This window comes from Marasmius oreades, chromosome 7 (genome assembly GCF_018924745.1).
Source record: "Marasmius oreades isolate 03SP1 chromosome 7, whole genome shotgun sequence".
NCBI classification, from domain to species: domain Eukaryota; kingdom Fungi; phylum Basidiomycota; class Agaricomycetes; order Agaricales; family Marasmiaceae; genus Marasmius; species Marasmius oreades.
The window spans coordinates 3,145,363-3,166,376 of NC_057329.1; the positions used below are offsets into that span (position 1 = coordinate 3,145,363).

Consider the following 21,014-nt stretch of genomic DNA (forward strand, 5'->3'; position numbering starts at 1 on the left):
GTTCAAAAGGTATGCTACTAAATTACTCGAGCTCTGTCGAATTTCAAATCAATGTTAACTTCCCACAACCAACCTTTAAGAGGGCTCGATTAAACAATTCTACCGACACGAAAAACAACGAGGAAAAACGCATTCCTCTTCCTAGAGCCCACTCCCTAGTCCTCAAGGCCTCAAGGCCTCACAGCCCGTTAGACTTTGTCGATTCACCAGGCGCATTGAACTTTTCTTATTCGCAAACCCTCCGAACAACAACACCTCCACCGGGTTCTACCAGAGCGTGTCGCGACGAAGAGTGTTCTTTAGCCTTATGCAGCTCTAAGGCATTTTTTGTGAGTTTTTTTCCGCTTCAGTTCTCTCTCTTCCAGTGCGCTTACACGATTATCTCAGGCTCTCTAAAAGTCGTCCCAATATGTCACCACTGTCACACTATGACGCGCTCAAAGCACATCTCAACCTCGAAAACATACATCCACCCTCTTCAGGAAACAGCTTGCATCTTGGTTTCCCTCAGGAAGGTCAAGCACCAGGCACGCCTCATTTCGTATCACAGTAACAGCTCCTTCGCATCGATATTCGACGGCTCCTACACCACTACGGGCATCCGGATCCAAGGCTGGAACCAGATATGGTGTAGGGCACGAGAGCGTCACTCGGTTGTTATGGCGTGTTGTGAAAGAATTGAAGGTGGAGGGGTGTGTAGAGGAGATACTCCAGGGAGAGGATATATGAGCAGGTCGAGCTGCGGCATTGACCTCGAACCGCTGGAGGAGGGCATACATACAGTATTGCAGACCACGGAGCATCTCAAGCGCCAGAGTGCAAGGAAGACGTGCGTTCCCCTAAAATGCGATCGTCTACTTTGAGCTGACTATGATTTTTTAGGGAAATCATCCATTGGTCTGAGAAGGTGTCCAAGTTGGATAGCCAAGATCATTCATGCAATTCTAACCCCCCGGAAGTCTGTGCAGAGCTGCAGACACTGCTCAGACTCGACCTACATACTCCTAATACCCCCAGAGCTAATGAGCTTCCTATCCCTCCGCTGACGTCGTCGTATCGCGAACTTCGCAAGCTGGCCCCTCCGCCTCGGGCTCGGAATCATCCTTATAAAATCGCCTCGAAATCAGCCGATACATCTCATCCAAGGAACGCCGGAAACAGCTTTTTGATGGACATAGAAACGGCCGTAAGGACTCGACGGATATCCCAACACGAAAACCCCCGATACCGATGCCTTTCTCGAGAGCTGTAGCTGATGACAAGCTGATGGAACTCGCTACGACGTTCGGAAGACTTCCTCCTAGTCTAGTTATGGGGTTGCCTTGTTTCAACCCTGTATCGTCCTGCGTTTGATACAAAATGGAATTCGGCACCGGGATAAGATGACCGAGAAGGAGGTGAACGAGGCGAGAGAGGGAGAAGGGGATCGTAAGGGCGAAGAAGAGACAAGTTGAGGATACCGATTGCGCTTCTCCACGATACCTTTGCACTCGATCCTTTTCCTCTCTCTTTCGTTTACTAGCAAGCTCCAAGGAGGTTCTCTATTCCGTATCCGATCATATTTGAATCTTTCGCTCAATTTCCCTCCCGACTGCCACTCATTACTAGTTCTCCCTATCCAACCCCAAACCAAACCAGCGTAATCTTGGCCCACTCTCTGTTCGAGTTTCTCGACAGTATATCCATGTTGCACGCCTTTCAAATGTGTTGTTGCTGTTTGGTCATACATCCTGCAATAAAATACATTCATCACGCTATTATACGACTAGTTATTGGGTTCTAGATTGCGGCTGTGGAGATTCCTGACTCTTCGATCGCTTCCTATACGAACAGCGCGAGCAGCGTATGCACGAGTCTACGCATCGTGCCTACTTGAAACACAGGAAATCGAAGTGCATGCGGCATCGGACGCTGAAGCGCTGAAGAACCACAAACCGTATGCCGAACCATGAAGAGACAGAGAAGGAAACGTGTGTGTCACTTTTGCATTGCGCGCTGTTCAAGCATAATATGCCGGTCTGCTATTGTAACGAACCGTATGAAAACTACATTAGTAAGTACAGCCCATTGGAAGCTACTTAGATCACTGCTGCGGAGATATCCGAACCTTCAATAGCTTCCCATGTTAACGGGGCAAAAAGTGTGTTCAGTATCGAACGCATCGTGTCTACTCGAAATGTAAATCAAACCATGAAAGATGACATTTACGGAGGAGATGGCCTACGTTGTTGGGTATACGTCGAGTTTGCTGAGCCGGGTCGTGCAGAACCCACATCACCCGAAGGCCAAGACTTGTTTGCGGGTCCTGGATGGACGTACAAAGAAAAATTTACCATGAACGGAGATATGGAAGTATTCAATTTGGAATATATACCTTCGATCTCATAGAACAATGAATCGAGCGAGAAAGAGTCATCTAGTTCTTCGGGACTTTGATCTGGGCGAAACGAGGTGCAGGTAAGTATGAGCGTCAAAGGAAGGAAGAATTCATTCATTCACCTTCTACGTAATCAACGTGAGCGTTTGAGCCGGGAACTGCTGTGTTGGCAAATAAGTCCCAGTGATTAGATTACAAACTTGCTCGTAGCTCACATTCCGAGTCCTTTTTGACCATTGGCAAAAACGGTACGTCGTCTGATTCAGCGGAAATTTCCTGTGGTTCTGTTCAAAACATAACCTATCAATGGAGAGGGTCACAGAGCTAGCCAACTTACCTTCAACGATCTCCTGGAAACGGTTCTCGGTAGGAACGATATCGAATATAGGGAAATTAAAAGATTGTACGAAATCCGTGGTCTTAGGGTCAAATCCCCTCATGATTTGGTAGTCATGAATGGCCTTGTAGATTTTGGTTGGCCAGCATATTTGGGAGGCAGTCACTTTGAGGGAGAGCTTGAAGGGAAGGCCAAGGTACTTGCATGTGTCTTGCGAAAGCGGTGTTTGGCCAATTGGGTCCAACGACCAATGATAGACGGGGTGAAGGGAAGGAAGGAAAATCAAATAAATCGGTGTACATAGTAGTTGGCGTCTTTGATGTTTGCGTTTGGATTTCTGAAGTGTGCCTGTGAACTCAAGAGAAGAGAAGAGGAGCTCTACTGACGTTAGCGCAGAATCGGCATTTTCAATAGATACTCACTGTAATTGGAAAGATCCTCATCCAATGAAATGTTGTGAGCGTGAAAAACACACAATGCTTGTGTGAGCCAAGGGACTGATTCGTCGACAGATACTACTTCCATCTTGCGTCGATCATCTCTAAGCCGGAACCTAAGAATAGATTAGTCAATAAAGGTTGATTGTTTTTGGAAGATTACCTTGTTGCTCCATTTGGCATCACTTGCCTTTCGTCAAGAGCATCCATCCAAGTCCACCACCGTACATTCTTGAAGAAAGCAATTGTTGAGTTTGTCAAGCCTGAAATGGCGTGGGTGTGACTGGTGGCTGTCGGGATATCATCAAGCAGCTCAGAATAACTATAAATAAACATATGAAGAAGCACCCAATCGTCTTGCTTGTTAGTGAAATATCGGATGATGACGTCTTCTTTTAGGAATTCCACATCGGAAGGAACTATGACTTTGGTGCCTTTGACGCCCTCTTCCAGCCATTCACAACATTCAGGCCCAATTGGTCCACGATGGAATCTTCCCTGCGTAGGGTCCATCCACAGCTCATTTCTTAAGCATCCCAAGCTGGCCTATACCATTGGTTGGTTGACAGTAACTATCAAGGCTACACTGTCCACTCACACTCAGTAAGTCGATGTAAAGCAACCCCACCAATCCCAGTCCACCTTCGATATGTACAACCGGAACGAGCTCTGGAAGTACATCGTCAACGAGAGTTCATAATCGGCAATGAATACATACCTCCACTGAATATCAACGAAGGAACCGCCGACTTGTTATAACCAAAAAGTGGAACATCTCTACCAAAAAGGTTCATGTGGCACAATTGACAGGATTCATGACATACCTGAGCCAATCCTTTGAACATTGCGAAAAATCGCGCCTCCATTCCTGTTGAATCCAATCATGACGAGATTGTCAGGGACAGAACCCTCCATGCCTACCTTCATCGCATTTCGTCCGCGATACGCCTTCACCGTGAACTTCTTCACGATGTGCAAACGATCCATTGACGTTGACCTCTGCAGTATAAACCGCCATTTCCGTGTTGTCTTTCCCATTCGAACACAGATTCCAGGAATAGCAGACTCCGTCCTTGGTCTTGTATATATCGCCCCGCTTGATTTCAGTGAACTGGGAACATCCCATGAGCAACTGGCCAGGTATCGAGTTACACAGGCGCGTACTTCGGTGAGTTCTGGTCGACCTCTGCCAATCTTCCTCTTCTCATCTCGTGTCTGAACGATGGTAGTCTGGGTCGTGTAGTAGTTGTTCTGATCCCTTCCAACGTTCGAGAAGTTGCCGTTGCCGATTTTGACATTAGATGCCCGGTAAGGACCTCCATCGTAGAGGAATTCGAATCTGTCATTAAGAGATCAAAGAATAAACGTAGGGATGGGGTAGCGTGGCAGTTTGGAGAAGATATGGGATGATGGTGTTAGAAGACGAAAGGCAGGACACATGTCAAAAGGCAGTATCATATGTACATATATTGGCGCGCACTGCATGCTGCGCAGCAGAGACGTTCAAGGGGCGTAAATGCTGAAAAGAACATATGGACCCCACTGGGTTGTCTCTTTCGCAAATTTAGGATTTGACTCCAATGTACATGCTTAGGCCAAATGTATTTCCACGTGTTCCTCGCCGAAAGGGGAATATTGCTGACCCTTCACAAACACCAAAGTTGTTTTGAGTACAACACGGTCGGCTTTTTTTTTGACGCTTGTTGTCGATGTCGCTACCGTCTCTGCTGCGCCAGTTCGGAGTTCAAGCTTATGATCAAGCTTAAGGTGGCAGTGTGTCACGGCTTTTATGTGGGATGCCAAGCACTCCTTCCCACCTTCTTCCCTGAAGATTGACTCTAAATCTCGCATATAAAGTACGCGTAAAGATTCGATGATCATTGATTTCAGTTTTTCGCGAAGGGAAAGTCGGAGAACCGAAAGCTTTGTGCCATCCCGTGACTCGGAACTCCGAGTCGAGCTGTCCACGCTGGTCAACACATTCAGATTCAACGTTCATTATTCTTCCCGATTCATCCAGTTTTCTTCCTCTCGTTCGATCTGGGCATCATTTCCTGGGCTGCTCTGTATATACTTCCGAATAACAGAGCTTGAATGAATCACGATTCAATCCTGTGCCGCGATATCACCTCAACCTGGCAGTGCTGTGATGGACAATGTCATTCTAGAAGCCATTGGGTTCTAGGACAACGTGCTGCGCCTGATATAAGGCGTACATGGATGATGCAGACAGGCGTCATACGAGCACCTCCATCATAATCTGTTCTTTCTTGTCCACCACACACATCCTCACATCCATTTCGTCTTTTCTCAATGACAGACCCAAATCGTGCGACCATGGAGCTTTTTACGGGTGCACATCTGGAAAATCCAGATTTATTAATTAGTATGAATTAGTATGAATTAGTACTAATTAATAATAATCGATACTAATTGGCACTAATTCAATTAGTATGAATTAGTACTAATTAGTATGAATTCGCTAGGTTATCAAATTAATTCGTACTAAAGTACGAATTAGTGGGCATTAGTAGGTAAATAAAAAAAGACATTTCACCATATTGTATTTTACATACTTCTATTAGTACTAATTAGTAGGCATTAGTAGGTAAATAGAAAAAGACATTTCACCATATTGTATTGTATATAGTGTACTATTTTATTACTATACTATAGTATACTCTACTATGATATTTTGAAGTAGAACCTAACTAATTTTACTTACTTACTTACATTTATTAGTATTAGACTTGTCCGAAATTGTTTCAAGTCCGAAATTTTTCCAAGTCCACTATGCATACAAATATAATAGATATACTTATATATATAACATATTAAAGAGTTACAATAAGGTTATAGTAGTAACGGTGCTTATACTTATAATTTTTCTTAGACCGGAATTGAACCTGGTGCTAGCAGTTATGATTGTGTTACACCGGCGGGTACCCCATATAAGCGGTAACTTGTATTTCATCAGTTCCTGGTCAATTTAGATGATTCTGGGGTGGTTTTGAGGGTTTTTCTACCCCCTGAATTCGATTTTGAGCTTATCTAATTGTTCCCATCACTCCTTGAAGAGATAGTGCTTGTACTGTGTTGAAAAACAGTGTATATCATGTATTTTAATGAGAACTGATTCAATCCAGGTTCATCTGGGATGTTTTCTAGGGTTCTTTGACCCTCTGAATCCGATTCTGGCCTTAGTTAAATTTTCCCACCACTCCCTGAATTGATATCATTGTTTGGCCAGAATTTTAACCATTTCAGCACTGTATAACCATGGTTGATGATAAAAATATTGGAGGTGGGTAGAACTATGTATTTTTGGGTGCTGAACTCGAATTTCCAATCAGCTTGATGATAGGATGTCTCCCTACTGCACTATAAATAAATAAAATTTATTCCAAAATATCGGAAATAATATCCATTTATTTCAATGAAAACTGATCCATTTTGTGTAATCCTGGGCTGGTTTCTAGGGTTTCCTGACCCTCTGAATTTGACTATGAGGTTAGCTGAGCTCTCCCACCCCTCCCAGAATTGATACCCTGGTGTGATTCAATTTCTGACCAATCCAGCACTGTCTGAGTAAGGTAGATGATAGAAATGGGTGAGATGGGTGGTAGTATGTGTTTTTGTGTGCAGAATCCAAATTCACAATCAGATTGATGATAGGATGTTTCCCTGTGACAATATAAATGAAAATATTTTATGCCCAAATATTGGAAATAATAGATATTCAATAAAGAAGGCAAATCAAATATTGAATCACAGGGAGTTTGGGGGAATGTTCTGGATATATGTAAAGGCCTGCCTACCAATTTTTGGACCTTGAAAGTGACAGCTGACCCCCCCCTAGGCAAAAAATGCTAAAAAAGCGAAAAATAATACACTGCATACAGATATTATTTCCACACCAATGATACTATACCAGTAGTTAGTAATATATAGGGGGAGTAGATTCCCAAAATATGTAAGCAATTGGACAATATTGTGGTCTGTGACCGACTCTACAGAGAGCAGACCTGAGGATAAGTAATTTCATCTCAAGTTTGGCCTAGTAGTACCATCAGAATGGACTTCAAGTACTGTTTTAGACCAGTGTTCTGCTTTCTTTGTAAATGTCTTCAGTGATAGAAACACTTACTACACTGTCTTCTAATATAAATCTAATTTACCCCTGTAATTCTGTGTAATAACCTATGCAAACCTTTTGCCCCAATTGCCCCAATTAGTGATTAGTATATAAAGTATGATTTTCTCTACCATTTTGGGTGATTACTTATGGAAAAACTCATATAAGTTTTTGCCCAATTAGTGCCAATTAGTGTCAATTAGTGATTAGTATCAATTAATGGAAATTAGTTTTGGATTAGTACCAATTATTACTAATTATTACTAATTACTACTAATTACTACTAGTATATAAAGTATGATTTTCTCTACCATTTGGGGTGATTACTTATGGAAAAACTCATATAACTTTTTGCCCAATTAGTACCAATTAATATCAATTAGTGTCAATTAGTGATTAGTATCAATTAATGGAAATTAGTTTTGGATTAGTACGGATTATTACTAATTATTACTAATTAGTACTAATTAGTAAAGTAGGTTTTCTCTGATGCACGCGAAGTCAAGATCGGCAGAGGAAACTTTTCGAACGTTGGAAGGGATCAGAAAAACTACACTACGATCCATCAGACTGTTATTCACAGTCGAGAGAAGAAGAGAAAATCTAGCAAGGACCTGCTAGAACTCTCCGAGGCGCGTATTCATGTATTTCTGTATGGCTAGTTGGAATCTGAAGCCATCTTTCAGTTCACCGAAATCAAACGTGGAGACATATACAAGGACAATGATGTCTGCTATTCTTGGCGGTTGTGCTCGAATGGGGAGGAAGAAACTGAGGCGACCGTATATTATGCAGAGATCAATATCACAGGATCCTTTGGACAGAAGAAGTTCACTGTCAAGACGTATCGTGGGCGGAATGCGATGAAAGTAAGAACGGGGGTTTGTTCTGTAACCAAGCATTCACGACCACTTCGGCAGGAATGGCGACGAGACTTCCTGCGATGTTCCAAGAATTGGTGCGGGCGGGGGCGTGACCCTCTGTATCCTTTTGATCGTGCCCGAGAAGCTGAAATGTTTAGTAGGGACATTCCGCTTTTTGGTTATAACAAGTCGTCGGTTCCGTCATTAATATTCTATGGAGGTATGTACCCGAAATAATCAGGATTATCACTCCCTGCTGACACTGTAGCTTCAGAACTCGTACCGCTTGCACAAATTGAAGGTCGTTTAGGAACGGTGGGCTGGTACTACATCGGTTTACTGAAAGTGAGTGGCCAATGTAGCTTTCTTTCTTTTGTAACTGGACACTAACCAACCCATGATGTAGAGCAGTCTAGGGTGTGCGGAAAGTGAATTGTGGATCGATCCCATCAAAGGAAAGTTTCGTCATGGACCAGTTGGGCCTCAGTGCGGTGGATTGTATCGTCATTACCGCCCTATGTCAATTCCCTCGGACGTGGGGTTTCTTGAAGAAGAAGTGGTCATTCGATATCTCGCTACCGTGGAACACGATCGGCGGTTCCTTAACGCACTTAGTTACAGCAGTGGCGACTCTAAAAGGCCCAAAGATGCTACAACCAATTCCCCTCAAGTCGTCTCGAGCTTGACTCATATAACGATTGCTGTTAACACTGCAGATGTGTGGTGGTGGAGTCTTGAGGGCTGCCTTGACAAAGGGAAAACGATGCCAGACGGAGCAATGAGGTGATTCTCCCAAATGAAATCAGCATCCAATAACTGATCTGTTTCGTAGATTCCGCCTCAGAGGTAATCGGCGCTATGTAGAAGTAGTCTCTGATGATGGGCATCCCTCTTGGCTTTCACAAGCGTCGAGTGTTTTTTACGCTCACAACATTTCGTCGGATGAGAACCTTTCCAACTACAGTCAGTATCCATTGAACTCTTAGATGTTCCAGGCTAACATCATCAGAACCAAAGTATTCAACTCACCTCATTTAACGCTAAACGGAACGATCCAGAAATCCAAGTGCAAACAACAAAGACGCCAGTCATGTGAACCCCTTTACTTGTTTCTCCGGCCGTTCAGTTTTCCTCTTCTGCTCAATGATTATTCCCCCATACGTTTCCATTTCTGGTCCTTGGATCCAACTGGCCAAATGCCGCTCTCGCTAGACATGTGCAAATACCTTGGCCTTCCCTTCGTTCTCTACCTCCAAGTGTATCACAGCCAACACTTCTGGCCTACAAAGGCTTACAGATACATCCGTGATTACCAGATTGCGAGGAGATTTGACCCCGAAACTACCGACTTTGCAAGATATCTTGGAGTTCCCATCTTCGAGGTGATGCTTGCCACAAAGAACCATTTTAAAGAAATCGAAGAAGGCAGGATATTTTCAAGGCTTTGGGACTGTTTGACCGCAGATGCTGACCAGAGATTAGGAGCAGAAAAAACTGAACACCTCTGCGAATCAGAAGATTCATCTTAACGGCCGACGCTGTTCACACAGACACCAGGGAACGTGAGTCACTTTCTTCAAGTCGCGATCCGACTATCAAATTAACTCTCCTGGCTTGCGGTCGTAGTAGGCGCAACGCTTCCGGACTCCAAGGAACTGTACGATGATACCCAGGGTAATTAAGCTCCGCATCTCCACGGCTCCTCATCTCTGTAGTTAACTAACTAATTTTTCAGAAACCCCAAACGCGTCCGACTCTCTAAATGCCTCGAGTCCGACAGGGATTTTCACCCAATCCTTGTCGACGTCGCGTTCGAATTTCTGAGTGTGTTACTTTTAATCGTCAAGCAGGTCGCTCACTATTTGCCCTGTTCAAGCGGGTTCAAGAGACCGAGGATTCAGTTCGAGGGAGAGTTCCGTCGTCGCTATCCGATATAGATTGATATATCGATCTAAAGTCCCCATCTACCGCATCTTCCTCCAGTCTTTGACATCCAGGTGCTAGACCCGATGACGTATTCTGATGATACATGCAATCCCATCCCATTTTCTATAGTTCCCCTTGAGAATCCTGCATGTTAAATTATTGAAGTTTCATGTTATTTTAATCACATAGTTCAAGCTCACCATATCGTATATTAGATTGATGTTGTACCCCTAAACAAAAAATCTGTACCTTTTCAAGGTCCAAATGTGTCCGACTCTGTAAGTTACGAGGGCTGCGGATTGTCGAAATTCAGTGTCCAGCTGGATCGCCTTGTTGCCATCGCGTCAAATTCCTGGACTGTTGTGTTTCATGTGTAGTGGGTCCACTATGATATGCGCACCCAAGGGTTCAGATCAGGATCGAACGAGGAGTCTGTCAACATTACCAGACTAGACTGATAGGCATGAAAACCTCCTCCCAGACGGCGTCCAGCGGAGGCCGTAGTGTGTGGGCGGCCTATTTATCGTCCGATATGAATTGGGTAGTAGTAGCTCGCGCATGTCGTGCTACATGTCTCTCCTACGTCTTCCTCCAGTATCCCACATTACGGTGGCCTGGACGTAAAATCATTTTTATTGATAGAAGGCATCAGCAAAAATCTGGCCACGCTGCGATGCCGTTACCCTGAGTAGTGACCATTATCACACTGTGTTACGGGTAGTGAACGTTATCACACTCGTATCTCTCCTTGTCACCTCCATCCAATACGCGGCTAGTCATCACTCTCAAGCATGTGACAGTTTACAGAGCAAGGTCAATTTCAAGTTGAAGGGCTGGAAGGGGAAGGCGGCGAATGTTATCACTACGGCGTGCGTTCTATTTTCCCCTTTTTTAGTTTCCGAGTATTTTTTGATAGTATATGCGCTGTTTTTAGAGAGAGATGGGAGTCCTCATCGTCATTGTCAGCGCTTTACACCTCAAGCATTCCCTGAACTCCCCCATGCCATGGTCAATATTGTGGCTTGTCATCGCTTCTTGCTCCTCGTGGCTCTCAGGTATGTATCTTTTCTTTTTGCTTCAATCTCGCTGCCTGTTGCTCATTATCCCGTCAGGTCTCTCAATCTGGGTCGGATAGTGCTGGGATGCTCTGTAAGTCATGGCCCAACTTTCCAACTACTGCATTATTGCTGATATTTTTTCAGATCTATTTACTGTTTGTGGTGGTAGCCAGACATCTGACGGTTCTACATAATATGTACTTTTATGTACTTAAATGAATGCAATCTATAAGCTTTATTCTTCTTGCGAGTGGCGAGTGCTGTAAAATTGAATTTTTTTTTGAGGATCAGGTGACCTCGAGTGGTAACTCCTTTCCGATAGCTACTATTCATCTAAATTACTATTGCTGGTTTTGATGGGTTGCAGCCATTGTAACGTCTATGTTATGCTCCACAACCCGCTACAACTCCTGGAACCCGTCAGTGGCTGTCACAACCCTCTGAATAGGCTGTAACACCTACTGCGCCTCACTACGCCTCATAACCCGCTGCAACTGGCCATAACTCGTTGAAAACACCCTCGGGTGTGGTAACGAATTGTTCTATGGGTGACAGTATCATGACAGTGTTGTGAAAATGTTGAAAGACCCTTACAAACCCTGGAGTTCTGTTAAATCGAGCTGCCACCCAGTACCTCAGATTGTGGTCCAGACAACGGATCCCGAGGTATACAACGGCGTGGTAGCATGGCCAGATTTTTGCTGATGAGGCAGGACCAGTAGTGTCTGCATTTCTTCTAGATTTGGCAACAAAGATTTCGTGTTACAAACACATTAGGAGCAGAAAGTTCACAAAGAATACTGAAAGTCAACTCCATCAATCTTCAGATTCTTCAAGAACTCTATGTCTGCACTAATATCATCATCCCCCGCGATTCGACAAAGATTTAAAGATATTTTCTTCAATGAGCATGATGGGTCCAAGAGACGTGATTTCAACATAGTCGGAAGCAATCCAGCATGGAAATCACCCACCTCAGGCAGCACCTTGACAGGTAACGTAAAGGCCTGTCAGGCCCCCGAAAAGCCGTGAGAAAGGGGCCTTAGAGGTCTTCTACGCCTTCCAAGTTACCCGATTACCGCCCTACTTCCTTCTACGTACTGCACCTCCTTCCTATCCTTCTACCGTCCTTTACTAGCCAACGTCATGTAGTGCTCACGTTACGTACCAGAATTTTCGAATTTTCAGCAGCTCTACTTTCTACCATCGTGATTTGTCTCGCTCAACATGGTTCATGGCAAGATAACGCGTAGCCTGGGCAAGAGGCGTCCAAAAGCAAGGGGAAACAAGTGGATAGATATACCTGGTAACGCACTGAGAGTTCAGGCAGCTCAGGCTCGAATAGCCTCACTCTTAGCTGCATCTGCTGCACGCAGAGCAGCCAAATCAGCAATACTTAGCTCTTCAGAATCGAGGGAGAATGAGAATGTTGAAGAGGATGAACAGGAAGACATAGAGGTGGAGGTAGTTGGAATGGCTGGGACAAACGAGAACGTCGGGGTGGACTATGGGATGGATTTCACGGATTTCGAGGACAACGACGCGTCTGTCCCTTGTTCTAGTATTACAGTACTTGACGACACGATTCCCAAGAACCCTGCAACCAAAACCAATGCCAGCAAAACACGCGAACCACGCCCCAGGGTGGCCTTTCGACTAACCACGCGCTGGAAAGAGCTTCTTCTGACACTACTGGATTCCCTTGTTCTCTACCATGACAAGACTGTCGGGAAATTGGACCCACTTCCATTGCAAATTTCCTCAAGTTGCTTAACAGGAACCTGTATCCTTAGGCAGTCAACAATACACTGCTATTCTTTCATCAGTACGTATACTATTTTATTGATCTACCGGTGGGTTTCTCACTTGCCACGGCAACAGGTCATCAAGACCTTACCGTTCCATACTGTGAATGTTGGACCTTGCCTCAAGTTCTCGTTCAACATGGACTTTTTCCCGCCTCACCTTCACAACCACGAACCGCGTTTTCAATTGACCTTCTGGACTTCTACCAAATCCTATGGCGGTACTCATGCGATGCCATCACATCATTCTCCAGTTCTCTTGCTATGATGTACAGATGTCGAGGTTTTACCTTGTGTGACCAAACAGTATGTACGTTTCTTTCTGACTTCGTCAGTACCAGCTGATCTGATCTGCTGCAGGGCACCATGCAACATGATCCCATTCGTTGGCCCCTTGGCCCCGCCGTCCAATGGTTTGACTGCTTACAGGACATGTTGGTTCGGAAGATGGACCATATTGTTGAGGAGTTCAAACTGGACATCGCTCCCATCAACGCCCACCTGCAGCCTACACACCTTACCCTGGGAAGCTACTCTGCTCCACCACCCTCTCAGGTACCGTCGTCAGACCTGGGTTGTCCACCCTCCCCCACCTTCCTGTCAACAGAACGGCCACCATCTCCGGTGTCTTGTCAAACCCCCTCACCAGAGAGGGCCTTTACTCCAGCTTTGCTACCATCTGCGAGAGCCGCCTCACCCCATTCACCTCAAGAAAACCCGCCTTGGTCAGAGGGCGAGTGTGCTTCCGTCTTACAGCGGCTATGTCCAGCATGTTTTGGTGGAGATAGGTTTAGACTCTCATTTGACATGTGAGTCCTCCTCCATCCTTTATGGTTATTTGCATCACTCACACTACTATAGTGGGGGAGATGTACACGTGGCTCTAGACGGGAACCTACACCATTGCCAGCTAGTATCTGCTGGCGAGGGTGTTCCGTTCTACGAGTCGGAGCACTTTCTCTCCAAATTTGTGGTGGATGAAATTGGGGATCGTGTTGCGGCAGCTCGTCAAAAGCCCCCAAAAGCTCGCACTCCAAAGGTTCCTGACGAGTCAGTAGACCAGTGTCAGGACTCGTACTATGCGGCCAAAGGAGATTCGAAGCACACATCATCTGAGATCTTCCGTGAACGAGGTTTGATGGGTCTCGTATGTCAACACGACGTACCTCTTCTTGTAGCATCTATAGACACCCCTGGAGAGCAACAGAAGTACTCTATTGCTCTCTTGGAAACCCTATTTACCTTACTTCCCAACTCAGCGACCGTCCTAGCCTTGTACGACATCGGTTGCGTTCTTGACCGAAGCTTGAATACGGTACGTTATCGGTTATTTGATTATTATCATTTTTTACTGATTGTGTACCAGTACGACTTACTCCCTCAGAAGTATAGTTCCAGGCTACAACTAGCGACAAGCATCCTGCATTCCTATGGTCACCAATGGGCATGTCAACTCAGATACAACCCTTGTCTGAAGCTTGGCTTGGGCTTAACTGATGGGGAGGGAACTGAGAGGCTTTGGGCCGCTCTTAGAAAGCTGATAGGTCCCGAGAGACAATCATCAGTAGGTTTATCGATTTGTTACTCCCTGCTATCACTGATCCACTGTAGGCTGCTCGTCAGAAGTGGATGCTCGATCGGGCCTTGCAGCATCTCGCAGAAGAGCGACAACTCGAACTTGGGGCGTAGTGTTGATGTTAAGGAGGCCAAGGCTGAGAAAACTCTAGCAAAGGTCCGTATTTCGTTAGCGGAGCTCCAGGTGTATTGGGAACAACAGAAGGAAGCGCAAATGTCAGTTCGCTCGCGTATGTACTACAGTCTATTCCCTTTACTTTTATTTACTGACTTGACTCACTAAGATGCACCCACTCGGCTACGAAAGGAGCTTGCGAAGATCCTTCAGCTGCAGTCTGAAATAGATACGCTTGAGGAGACAATCGCCGCCACCAAGCATGCCATCGTCCACTCACCCTCTCCATCCACCAACGTCACGGCCACTCTTCCTCAGCTCGAGAACGCTCACACCACACTCAAAGCAATGGCAGAGGACCTATACCTCTCCCTCAACATCTCAGAAGGATTTCCGGAGCTCAAGACTGTTCCGTTTGATTACCTCCAGCTGTTATTACTCACACGGGACCTCAAGATTAATATCCGGAAGCGCGGGATTGGCAGTTTCTTTGAGTGGGACAAGTTGGACCACGCTGTTGGCGGCGGCGACTTTGCTCTCGGTGAGTTGATGGTTATCTATTGATTCACATACGGTCACTGGATTTTCAGCTCAGGAACAAAAGCACACCAACTCACCTGTAAGTCGATATCCAAACGGGCTCCTGCACTTCAAAATTCTATCAAGAAATACAATCAATACATCGAGAAGTTGAAAGCAATGCATAAGTCAACATATTCAGTCCCAATTCCGAGACTGCTCCCGACCACGCTTGCAGCCCTGCGTGATCCAGAAACTTCCCATCTATGGGAGGATGTCTGGATTGCTCGTTCAGATTGCGAAGTTGCCCCACGATGGCTTGTTGACGAATCTGTTCGATCTGGGATACGGGCCATGCTGATGCTCGACCGCTGTCGTGAGGAGAGATCACGACTTGAGGATGAAGCCCGCAATATGAGCAGGTGGTATCACTGTGAGCTCTTTGCTATCAAGGCGGCGTTTTGTTCAGCAAAATGTAAGTAATCTTAGCCTGGATATGAACCATTTCAAACCTGATATCTACACTGTCAGATCAGAGATATAAGACGTTGTTTAGTCTGCTTCTTCAGGGGCACTTGCAGCTTGCCCTTTGGTGGGCAAACCCCCTTCTGTCGCTTTCTCAACTACAGGCAGAGGCGTTGACTCTAGCATCTGTGTCTCCGAGATCAACCTACAGTACATTGGATGGACATGAATGCGAACCGGATGAATTTGACGTGGGAGAGGAGCTAGACGTGGCCACTACAGACCATTATCTGACTGAGATATTGGATGAAGCCGACGGCGACGAAGAAGAAGGGGAAGTAGAAAGGGAAGAGGGAAAGCAAAAGGATGATCAAGTAGATGGCTCCATTCAACTTGTATGGGCAGTGCCGGTGCGTTCTGTTTTGCTTTTGCTCCGCTTCATACAGGTGTTGATACTTGAGCAGTCTGACCCTCCTGTTGATACCGAGCTCCTTCCTCTTCTCAAAACCTTTCCACATTGGCCGGTAGCTGGCAGAATGTCAGCCCCTCGCGTCATCCATACTACCTTGGGTGTTCGGCATGTTTTTACGGTCAGCGAGCTTGATAGGATGGATGATAGCACCTGCCGTCTCTCCTCAGATTGCGTGAACGGCCTTGCTGCTATCCTCCAGGACCTTTTGGCTAGAGACCTTTCAGCAAGTGGCACCTCAATATCATCACCCCGAACTGCCCAAGACGTCGCTATCCTCTCGACGTACCTAGTTCCAAAGGTTTTCTCCGAGGGCAACAATGCGGGCATCTGGCGTCTCACAAAATCCACCAAGTTCTGGACCGCATTGACGTGGATTTTACCAATACACGATACGGATATCAAGCATTGGATGCTTGCCATAATATACCTGAAGTCAGGCCGTGTTCATTTGTTTGACAGTTTGGGTTCTATGGGAATTTGGGACGATTGGCTACCGGTAAGTTGTGAGATTTTCCCCTCACCGCTACACTAACTTCGTTGTTTTGTCAGAAAATCCATATCGTTGTACATCGCCTGATTGCGACTGCCAATGACCACGGCGTGAAGCTAACGCCTCCAACTCCAGGCTGGATTGCATGGCCTCTAATGGTATGCTACTTCCACCTTTCTGCTTGAAAACGTTGTCTGAAGGTTTGAAAAGCTGCAACGGCTCCAGTCCAACGATTACGACTGCGGTGTATGGATCTTATTTGTCATGACGGCAATATTACGTGGAAAAATCATACCCACTACGACAGAGAAGGAGATCATGGAGTTTCGGTCATTGCTTGTGAGATTGATAAGGTATCTCCCTCTGTACAAACCTGTTTCGGCGTCTTCGGATGGAGGTGAAGATGATTTTATTTTGTTGTAGTTATGACTTTGAATATAATGTTTTCAAATATCATTGAAGATTATTAAGAAAATTCGTTGACTGCCTACGATATCAAAGTAATCCATCAGCGCTGAAACCAGAACTCTCGTTTTTCATAAGCCTCTTGAAGCGTCTTGTCTCCCATCGCTGCATGGAATTCAAGCTCTTCTACGTAGGATATGACTGCGCTAATTTCCACCTTCATCAACTTAATCTCTTCGAGCTCTGTAACGGCTCCCTCCGCTTCGTAAATTGACTTCCAGTGTTGTGCCAAGGTCTCAGACCATTCGTGTAGCGAGTCTGCATCTTTTTCAAAGAAGGAAGGAGAGCAATGAGGTCCTTTGGGTAAAGGTTTGAAGTAGGAGTCGTATAACCCCTCAGCATACATACGAGAGGTGTGGTTCACAAGCTTGCTGAAGTCGGAAAATATAGTTCGAGCGTCCTTGAGGTTGGAGATGGCCTTCGTTGAGAGTCTGCTTCTATTTCAACTGAGGATTGAGAGAATGTTTATGACAACCACTTGACATGACGCACCTCATACTGCCAGTAGCCGGTCCCTCTTTCTCCTCTTCTCCTTTCCCTTCCCTTTCAGGCCTCTTGATCTTCTGCATCTTCTTTCTAAACCGTTGAATACATTAGACAGGAAGTTGAATCAAAAATTGTACCAGACTTTTGGTTGCGAGCTTTCCAAATTTCAAGTTCCTTCTCTCGTTTGCGTCTGTGAAAAAACATTATTAGATGTGGAATGGTAAAGAGATTGTAGAACTTACTTGCAGTAACATTTCTGAGACTTGAGGTTGTTAGCAATTCTCCTTTCTTCTTTGTTGTAATACTTTCGAGGGCGAGGCATGGTGGAACGTTTTGGCAACAAGCATAAGCTGTACTTTACACGCGACTGTGGATGGTTTTGACTGTTCACGGTTCTTACTTTTTCATTCAAGCTCCGTAGACCACCATCGGCCACCATTTTTTCCAAAAGTGTCCTATTAATGGCCCTTAGGTCAAATGTCGAACAGCTAATTGAAACATTGACTTGCGCACCCAGAATAAGTCTTGATATGTTGCACGACTATTGGCTATATGCCGGGTGCCGATTAGCCGGACAACTGTACAGTTCTTTGAATTTGAGTTTCAACTCTAATGCACGCTCTGACCTACCACTACAACAAAACTCGCTACTACCACTTGGTACATCTGAGGAGGCAAAAGAATCAGCTGAAAGGTACGAGTCAAGGTACGAGATCACGAAATATTAATGTTATTTGCCGGACTCAATTTACCGAAGGCCGAAAAACATATGAATATATCCAAATTTCACCCGGACCCGAATCACAAGGCCACGTCCTTGGTTGTGTTCACCTCGACTATTGCACCTGTTCTACACCCTGCATACAGAGCTGGAAGGGAGGAGCTACTGCAATTCATCAATGCGGCTCTTGATGTTTGGTTAGCAGTCTGGCCAGAGGACCTAACAAAATTGGAGGATGGGGCTGACAGGCTGGAGGCGGTTAGAGAGGCCGAGTTGGACCAGAGTATAAGGATTGAAAAAATAAAACAGGTGCATCATGTCGAAATTGCCGCCAGTTGTTATTGAATCATAATACAGCAGATTGCCCATCAGGCCAATGCCGAAGCATACGAGTATCAGAACCGCCTCGTCTTTACGCAATCAGAAGATCGGTTTCAAAGTGTTTCCTGGAGGCTTCCCTTTGAACATGTGTTGCAGGATCGACGCTGGGCAACATATAGGGAGCTTCATAATAAGCAGGTTGAAGAAAAGGCACGGGAGGAGCAGCGACGCAAAGACCGTGAGGATAAAACCCCGGAGGAGATGTGGATGCAATCAGCTCTTGCCTTGTTCTTGCCTTGTTAAAGCCCTAGGATTGGTAGTATCGAGTATGTTTTTGTTGTTCAGCACCAAGTCATAAATGCCATCTAAACCCAAAGCGCTGGAGAATCGGCCGAAACGGCTTTGTTTGTTTTTCTTAGTTTTTCTCATGATCATTTTTCTGTTTACATTCTCACGCATCTTCACCATCACCCACCATCTGTCGTCTCAAAACTTGGAAAGACCTGAATGGTCTTCCTAATAATGCAACCTAAACACCCCCCTGTAGAGACCGGTAGAAGATAGTAGCAAACGTGTCTACTCGGCTTCTCCCCAGGAGCTAGTAGCACAATGTGATCCTACTTCTTTACTTCTACTGGTTTCTACGTCAACGCCGCTAATTAAAACTGTCCTGCAAATTTTCTCCCCTTTACCACTCTCTCTTTTTTACTATCTACATCGACTTCAGTGCTCTCTCCGACACTTCCCGCCTGCTTCAAGTAAGTTGATCGTGTTTTGAAACTCTCTTTAGCCTCAGTTTCTTAATTCTAAGGCTCGTAGTTTTTTTTTGTTATTGTACGCGTCGCGACGTGTCTCTGATCTCGGCCAACTTCCAGTAAGTATCCTCAAACTCTCACTAGTCTCGATCTTCCTAATATTATGCCTTACAGTTTTTGATTCTTGACGCATGTCTCATATGTCTCAGCCACCACCACCCTCTCAACTACGCGCATCTTTCCAGTGTATGTCTCAACAGGCACCACCCCCCTCTCAACTACGCGCTTCCACTGCTCCCAGCTCTCCATCAACTGTGGACGAATACAAAAATGTGTTTCCTCCCATCTCCAAAAGTATGCTGCAAGCGGTGAATGTGTTGGAACGCAAAGAGTCGTCTTCCGAACCCCCTCTTCCAAACAAAAGGCTCTTGACACCCAAAAAACACGTGCCCTCATCCATCCATGTGCTTGCAGCACAACGAAAAGCTGCGGCCAATGCACAGTTCCCTCAAAAGAACGCATCAACGCCACCTCCACCATCCCGACCACTACGCTAACGGCACTAAAAACTACTACAAGGTGCAGCAAAACACACTCCAAGCACGAAGTGCGCAAAACCAAACCCAACACTAGCAATTAGCGTAGTTGATTTGTGGAGGTCGGTATCAATGGACGCTCTCAGCAAGGTTCACTGAGAACTCTAAGATAAGACTTCAAGGGTGGGGCTTTATATGGTTCAAAACAAATTCAAATTCTGTGTTCACAAGTCAAAATGACAAAGGCTTTCTACGAAGTTCACTACTTCGAGGAGGTGTTCAATTCTTTCTAAGTTCAAATAGAACTATCAAATTCAATTCAAATTCGAGTCAAAGCGACTCTACAAGTTCAAGGTTCCCAAGTACCAAAGTGGCAACAAATTCAAATCAAATTCAAAGTTCAAATCTAATCTTTTCCAAATACAAACACCAACTTCGAAGAAGTGGGGCAAAGTATGAGCCAGAGTCCCCTAGTGAAAGCACTTAGGCTTCTGTCGTAGGTTACTGGGGAAATACTGCTGCTACCACCCTTCCTTATATACGCCTTTTCGAATAAATAATAATCAAAAGTCGAAGATATGGTAAAAAGTCGAAAATATAGAGAATTCCCTTTCAGAGATACCAAAGTACCCTTAATCAGGTATAGTACATGTCAATTAGATATAAAACTGTCCAGAATATAGCATTCCTTATTTCTTTTCCTCATATTTTCTTTATTCCTGTTCCAAGTCGGATATCTTTGACATTTGCATGTGGATACATCCTGACCCCTTTTTGTTTCCAAGGCGAGTCCCCATGTGCTCCCTTGTTCTCTCTTGTTCTATCCGATCTGGAATAGTCCAAAACTGTTCGATCTACATTCCAGGGATCGTTTCTATGGTTCTTTCCTGGTAGAATGTCCTTTCTGACCGGACTTTGTCGACATCCGCCCCTTTTCTTGTTTCCAGCTGTAAGTTACAGCCACCGGCATTGTTTCTGTTCCTTAAGTCCGAAGTGGACTTTAGATAGTTACATCCGTCTGATTGTTACTTCCAGATGTACTTCTAAGAGTTGTTTCCGTCTTTTCAACCAATATCGAAGAAATCAATAATTTGATAGTAAAATCAAGTGTCCCCATGTTTGCTACAGGTAATTGCGAGTGAGACGAGGCCTATGC

At 45.1% G+C, this 21,014-nt stretch overlaps 3 protein-coding genes across 3 annotated transcripts; 2 read left to right on the forward strand and 1 right to left on the reverse strand.

Annotated features, from left to right (window-relative positions):
• Window positions 1–659: 659 nt before the first annotated feature.
• On the forward strand, window positions 660–1,252 carry E1B28_011745 (uncharacterized protein; the record flags this gene model as incomplete). Its single annotated transcript, XM_043156796.1, has 2 exons — window positions 660–829; window positions 883–1,252. 2 exons carry the CDS (start codon window positions 660–662, stop codon window positions 1,250–1,252), a joined length of 540 nt encoding a protein of 179 aa, XP_043006607.1.
• A 757-nt stretch (window positions 1,253–2,009) lies between these two features.
• Window positions 2,010–3,264, reverse strand: E1B28_011746 (uncharacterized protein). The gene is made up of 7 exons (XM_043156797.1): window positions 3,137–3,264; window positions 2,715–3,092; window positions 2,593–2,661; window positions 2,500–2,535; window positions 2,375–2,437; window positions 2,225–2,305; window positions 2,010–2,167 (listed from the first exon to the last, which is right to left on the reverse strand). Exons 1-7 carry the CDS (start codon window positions 3,237–3,239, stop codon window positions 2,079–2,081), a joined length of 819 nt encoding a protein of 272 aa, XP_043006608.1. The 5' UTR covers window positions 3,240–3,264; the 3' UTR covers window positions 2,010–2,078.
• An 11,463-nt stretch (window positions 3,265–14,727) lies between these two features.
• On the forward strand, window positions 14,728–16,997 carry E1B28_011747 (uncharacterized protein; the record flags this gene model as incomplete). The annotated part of the gene is made up of 7 exons (XM_043156798.1): window positions 14,728–14,743; window positions 14,798–15,169; window positions 15,233–15,622; window positions 15,679–16,022; window positions 16,077–16,580; window positions 16,634–16,732; window positions 16,785–16,997. 7 exons carry the CDS (start codon window positions 14,728–14,730, stop codon window positions 16,995–16,997), a joined length of 1,938 nt encoding a protein of 645 aa, XP_043006609.1.
• Between the last annotated feature and the right edge of the window lie 4,017 nt (window positions 16,998–21,014).